At 38.0% G+C, this 6,279-nt stretch overlaps 1 protein-coding gene across 1 annotated transcript; it reads left to right on the top strand.

Annotated features, from left to right (window-relative positions):
* Window positions 1-338: 338 nt before the first annotated feature.
* On the top strand, window positions 339-4,005 carry LOC121970238 (GDP-L-galactose phosphorylase 2-like). Its single transcript, XM_042520804.1, has 6 exons — window positions 339-828; window positions 923-1,035; window positions 1,120-1,422; window positions 1,511-1,696; window positions 1,812-2,072; window positions 3,519-4,005. Exons 1-6 carry the CDS (start codon window positions 720-722, stop codon window positions 3,852-3,854), a joined length of 1,308 nt encoding a protein of 435 aa, XP_042376738.1. The 5' UTR covers window positions 339-719; the 3' UTR covers window positions 3,855-4,005.
* The last annotated feature ends 2,274 nt before the right edge of the window (window positions 4,006-6,279 follow it).

The following is a 6,279-nucleotide window of genomic DNA, read 5'->3' as shown; positions in this document are numbered from 1 at the left end:
AATAATATTTTTAAGGAAATTAATTAATGTCAATTATTGTGCTCATAATAATAGTAAAATGATATTCATATGAAAGCAACTACTCATTATATGGCATGCCTAAATGAAATTATTAAATGTTCATAGTCAAGGGCTAGTGGTTGATCGATGGGAAAACTCGAAATATATTTTATTAAATATTAATGTGGTTCATGACATTTAATATTAATGTGGTCCAGTCCAATTAAAAATCGCTGAAAAAGGATCTATTTCATAATAATAAACTACATTTTTAATTCTGTTAAAATAAAAAAGCGAAATTGGAAACGGCCCACAAAGACGGGAAACCCAACCGTTTACCTGTCTTCCGCGCTCGCGCTCCTCCCTCCATAAATTGGAGGAGGAGGCGACAAGGCAGCATCGGAAGGGAAGCAGGCGATTTCCGAGACGAGATCGAGTTCGAGTTCGACAATCACGGCTGGTAACGTTGGAGCGGGACGGTGGGGATCCCACCGCCGCTTCCGCCGTCTTCCGCAAGTGGAGACCACTCCTCAGCGTCGTCGCCTCTTAGACAACGAGCGCAGCCCCTCCCCGAACGGTGGTCGCGGCGCCCTACCCTCCGCCGGCGGAAGCCCCTCTGACCTCCTCTTCCTTGCGGGTGGTGGCCGTTCGCCTGCCTGCCCTAGTTTTGTTATTTAGCTTCTTTGTTATATCCACTCGCAGTATAGGAGAAGGAAAGGATGATGACCATGACAAGAATCCCTACCGTTCTCTCCAATTACCAGGAGGACGACTCGGCCGAGCCCCGCGCTTGCGGCCGGAATTGCCTCGGCAAGTGCTGCTTGCCTGGTAATCCGCAAAATCCCATCTTGATTGCTGAAAAATATCGTTCCTCCCTTTCTTTTTTAATAATGTTTTCTCGTCGGTTTGATTCTATTTGCAGTCTCCAAACTTCCACTGTACTCTTTCGAGGGTGATGCGAATCCCAGGAACTGTTCCGCCGGCACGGACGAACCACCGCCGGATTTCTTCCTCAACAACCTTTTGCTTGGACAGGTACCGCTCTTCAACAAGACCCTTTCGATTGTGGTTTTCATGGCAGTCTTTCCGTTTCTTAATGCAATATTGAGGATTTCGTAGTGGGAGGATCGGATGAGCCGTGGCCTGTTCCGATACGACGTGACGGCATGCGAGACGAAGGTAATCCCTGGGGGGTGTGGCTTCATTGCGCAGTTGAATGAGGGCCGCCGCCTCAAGAAGAGGCCCACTGAGTTCCGGATCGACCGTGTCCTCCAGCCCTTTGATCCTGCCAAGTTTAACTTCACCAAGGTCGGCCAGGAGGAGGTCCTATTCTGCTTTGGGGCAGGGAAAGATCGAAAAGCTTGCTTCTTAGAGAGTGCTACAGTTGGCGAAGAAAACTCCTCCAATGTTGTTGCTATCAATGTGAGAGCTAATTCTTGGATGCATTTGTCGTATGATCCTAGTTTGAGTCACCCTGCCATTCTTTTCCCCTTTAATCTTCCTGCAACAGGTGAGTCCTATCGAGTATGGCCATGTCCTGCTGATTCCCCGGGTGTCAGATTGTTTACCGCAGCAAATTGATCCTAATAGTTTCTTGCTCGCTCTTCGTATGGCTGTGGAAGCTGGAAGCCCATACTTTAGGCTTGGCTACAATAGCTTGGGTGCCTTTGCAACCATCAATCACCTGCATTTTCAGGTGGTTACTCTGGACTTGTTCGGCGAAAAACTGGTTACTCTATTGTTAATAGCTACTTGTCATTTTATCGAATTCACAGATGTCGATAAAAAAACAAGTTTGTTGGTTTATGCAGGCTTATTTTTTGTCCATGCCTTTTCCTGTGGAGAGAGCTTCTACTCAAAGAATTCCAGTTGCTAAAGGTCTGTGCCAGAGGGGAGTGAACATCTCACGATTGCTGAATTATCCAGTGAGGGGGCTTGTTTACGAGGGAGGTAATAGTTTGAGAGACTTATCTGATGTGGTTTCCAAGTCTTGCATGTGTCTTCAAGACAACAATATCCCATTTAACGTTCTTATTTCTGATTCCGGCCGGAGGATCTTCCTCTTTCCCCAGGTATAAAATAATTGTTTCCATTTCTATCTCTTTATGTAATTTTTTACATGATTCTTTGATGTGTTATTCCCAGGATATTTTATGATAGTTGATGAGTATACATTGAATAACTTGGAGATTGAATTGTGAGTGAGAGAAAAATTAAGATGAATAAATAAAATTAGATTTGTTATTCAATAAAAAGATATTTTTGAAGAAACTATCTATCTTAAATTAATAAGGAGCTTTTGCAACCCTAGTTTGATTATGGTTTCAGACTTCAGTGTTTGGCACTTAGGGAGCAACAAATAACAAAGAATAATGTATTAAGATGAATATGTGGTATTATTAGAGAAGATAACAAAACATACTACTTAGGTGCAGTTAAAGATGATAAAATAAGAGAATAGATACATTCAAAGATGAACATAAATTTTATAATTAGATTAAGTAAATCAAAGAAAATTAGAGTTAAAAGGGGAGACAACGTTAACTGAAGTTTTTTTTAAGCAGCTTGAATACAGTTTCCTGTGAGTACACTTTCAGTGGAGTTTAATGTCGGGGTAAGATTTATGGCTGCTTTATGGTGCACTCTTTCAACAACCAGAGAACAACTTCAAGAATCGATAATCCCATAATGGGTTTTCTTTATGGATAGATTCAAGAATTAGCTTATGTTATTTAAGAATCCCATACCGCTTAATGTGCATAAACTTGCCATATATTGTTTGATGTTATTGAGCTTTCAATTCAAACTTATTTGATTGTTTGAAACTTTCACATTTTAAGCTTGTTTAGTAACTTAATAATACAAACTTATTTATTTATTTTAAAATTTTATTTGTTTATTTAGCATGTTGATAAGAGTTTTATTAATGAACATGGTTCATAAACTTTAACTTTGTTCATGAACATTGTTTACGAACATCAACGAACACAACACATATATGTTCACGCTTATTTGTTTAGTTTAATGAGTTGTTCAAACTTATTCATTTAATTAATCTTGTGTGTATTGAACGAACATAAATAAGCTCTTATCAAGCCGAACACCAAGCTTATTCATGAACATTTGATTCATTTACAGCCTTATGAGTAGGTGGGATTCATGGTTGCTTTATGGTTCACTCTTTCAACAAGAGAAAACAACTTCGAGAATTGATAATCCCATTATGGGTTTTATGGACTGATTCAAGAATTAGCTTATGTTTATTCAAGAACCCCATACTGTCTAATGTTCACAAACTTGCTATTTTATTGGAATAAGTAGGAAGCACAAATCCACCTTGTTGCAGATAAATCACTATCTTGGCTGATTCGTGCTTCTCGATGTGTAGATATTGCAAGTAGATGTCGCTCTTAGCTACTCTTTACCACAGTCAATTGAATCACACATCCTCTCAGATTTTGATTTGATAAGGATTCATTCTGAACGTTTTTTCTGTCTCTGTTTTCTAATTTCTGCAGTGCTATGCTGAGAAACAAGCCTTGGGTGAAGTGAGTCAGGAGCTCTTAGATACGCAAGTAAACCCGGCTGTGTGGGAGATCAGTGGGCATATGGTGTTGAAGCGCAAGAAAGACTTTGAAGAAGCAACAGAGCAATATGCTTTGAGGCTACTAGCCGAGGTCTCTCTTTCGAAGGCAAGGTTCGAGGAAGTTAAAGCCTACATCTTTGATGCCATAGAACTAGCAGAGTCTGAGAAGGAAAAAATGGAGCCAAAGAAGAAAAAAGAAACCTTATTTCAGTCATCAGCTCTTGCCACTCATCATCACTTGGTAGGAGGTTGCCTAGTCTTGCAGTGACAAAGTTGGCTGCGAGTTGCCTAGTGTTGCTATTTCCTTGTCTTGGTTATTTCCAAACGAATTAAGTGTTGCAGACATTATCCAGTATTTGGTATGTTCAATCTTGTGATGTGAATAAGTTTATTGTAGCAAAGGTGATAACCTTCATTCAGCAGGATTCCTCCAGATTGCCCTATGCGATCTGAAAGTATTAGACTCATTATGTATTTTACATACGTTGGGAATCGATTCTATGATCTATTACAACATCATATGCAAGAATTATATGGTCTGGGGGGCAAATATTTACGCTAGTACTGCTAAAGGTTAAGTTTCTAAGATTTCAATTTTTCACTGATACGGGTTATGACGAGCGGACCCAGAATATAACGTGAAAGTCAAAGTTAAGCTAACGAGGTGGTCAAAGTCAAGAGGGAGTGGTAATCAAAAGCGAGAAGGGAAAACACCCCTCACTTGGCTTTGATTGGTTGCCCAATGCTAAGGTTCTCTAATTCAATCTGATCGAGTTACATGTCGGCCGGGGAGAGGCGATCTGCCCTTGAGCCGATTGAACCTAAATTAAGGGCGGCCGACCTTGAGTGCCAAATGGGACTGGCTAGTTCATTCCACGATAGACCTGAGCGATCTTGGTTGTCGGTCACTTTAATTGGTTTCTTGGTGGCAATATATAAGTATATCCGTCTAGTTATAAAGTTGGACAAGTTTGTACACTTCGGTTATATAGAAAGTCGGTCGGGCATAACATAGGCTAACTTAACATATCAAAGTCAAGGTGACGTGATGGTCAAAATCAAGGGAAGAGAGCACCTCTTATCTTGGCTTTATCGCTCGCCCTAGGTGCTCGGGCTTTATCCCGACCGGGTTACAACTCGAACGGGATAAAGTCTTCCGACCTTAAGGCCGGTCAAAGGTAGGGGGGTTAAGGCATTACTCCGTAACCAGAGTTCTCCATATATACCTGGCTGGATAAGTTCGTCCGGGAACAAAGGCACGTATCCCCATAAAGTCTCTAAAGTGAATTAGTGACACATAGGTCATCATATTGGCCTAAGAGTTGCAGTTTTGCTATAACATGACAAGAAAGCTTGATAGGACTAGAGAGGCGAGCGTATATTCTTAAAAAAAATAAAAAAGAAAAAGTCACTTGATGATCAATTATAAATTGATTTGATAAGTTATTTTCTTTCACATGACTTAGGGGCTAACTGTGAATGACGTCTAGGATAAGACCTATGTTTTTAATAAACAGTCATTAGAACCTGGTCACTGCGACCCTCTTTATGAGGAGGCACTCCTTCTTCCGAAGTTACAGGACTATTTTGCCGAGTTCCTTAGAGAAAGTTGTCTCATGCCCCTAGTAATCATCTTTTGCTATAATATATAAAAATAATTTAGTAGATTTGAAATTGGATAAAAAATTAAAAGATATATTTTTTAAAAAAATCTAGATATCCAGTTCTTCAAACTGATTAATTTTAGAGGTGTTCAATTCGATTCTATAAAAAATTCCCATCGATAAGAATAAATTCAAAAGGCATAGATATATTCTGACAATTAGTCAACATCAAAAGTGGTTAAACACCATTGATGTATGAGGTGCCCCTACGTGAGACCCTGGAGGATGATATTCTTTTTATTATTATAACAAAAGATGACTATGCTCACCCTCAAACAGTCCGTCCCTACTCCCTAGATTACGTAAAGATAGATAAATTACGAAATCAATTTATAATTGACCACTGCGTAATTAGAGGCAGGGAGGAATTTTTTTTCCTACGATATTGTTTTTATTAGAACCTTAAAAAGGATCATATATTATTTATTATTAAAACAAACATTTCATTTAACCAATCCTATTTTTTAAACGCTTCTATATTCGATGTTGTTATAACGGTGGTGATTTAGATATTTTAACTTAATCAAGAAATACTATGTTATAATAATAGTTATAAACATAACTGCTATAACCTAAATACTTCACTTCTGTTTAACACTAATCAATATTATATTTTACTAATTATTATACTATAAATATTTAATTTTTAATTAACACTAATTAATGTTATGTTATGTCGCTTATAAATTCTAGCCATTACAATTATATAAGTTATTTTTTAAATATTATAATAGCTAATGAAGCCATTGTCACAACTGCGGGCCGAAAATAAAAGTTTTTTTAAAATAAAAAAAAGATGAGATTGAGAGCGTTATTTTGATAACAAATAAAAAAATGAATACATATTAATAAAAAACGGCTTTTTAATTTTTTTGCCCTTTAAAATTTTCTTTTTGCCTTATCATGATACGAATCACACCAACTGACAAAGTACAATTAATACAATATAATAGAGAAAGTTAAAAAAAACAATATCAATCCAAATAGTGAAAAAAAATTGAAGCAAATTATTAAATAATCGAAAATGAA

Source organism: Zingiber officinale, chromosome 4A (assembly GCF_018446385.1).
Source record: "Zingiber officinale cultivar Zhangliang chromosome 4A, Zo_v1.1, whole genome shotgun sequence".
Classification (NCBI taxonomy): domain Eukaryota; kingdom Viridiplantae; phylum Streptophyta; class Magnoliopsida; order Zingiberales; family Zingiberaceae; genus Zingiber; species Zingiber officinale.
Note: the sequence above shows the minus strand (reverse complement) of the source record. Positions and strands in the feature narration are given on the sequence as shown.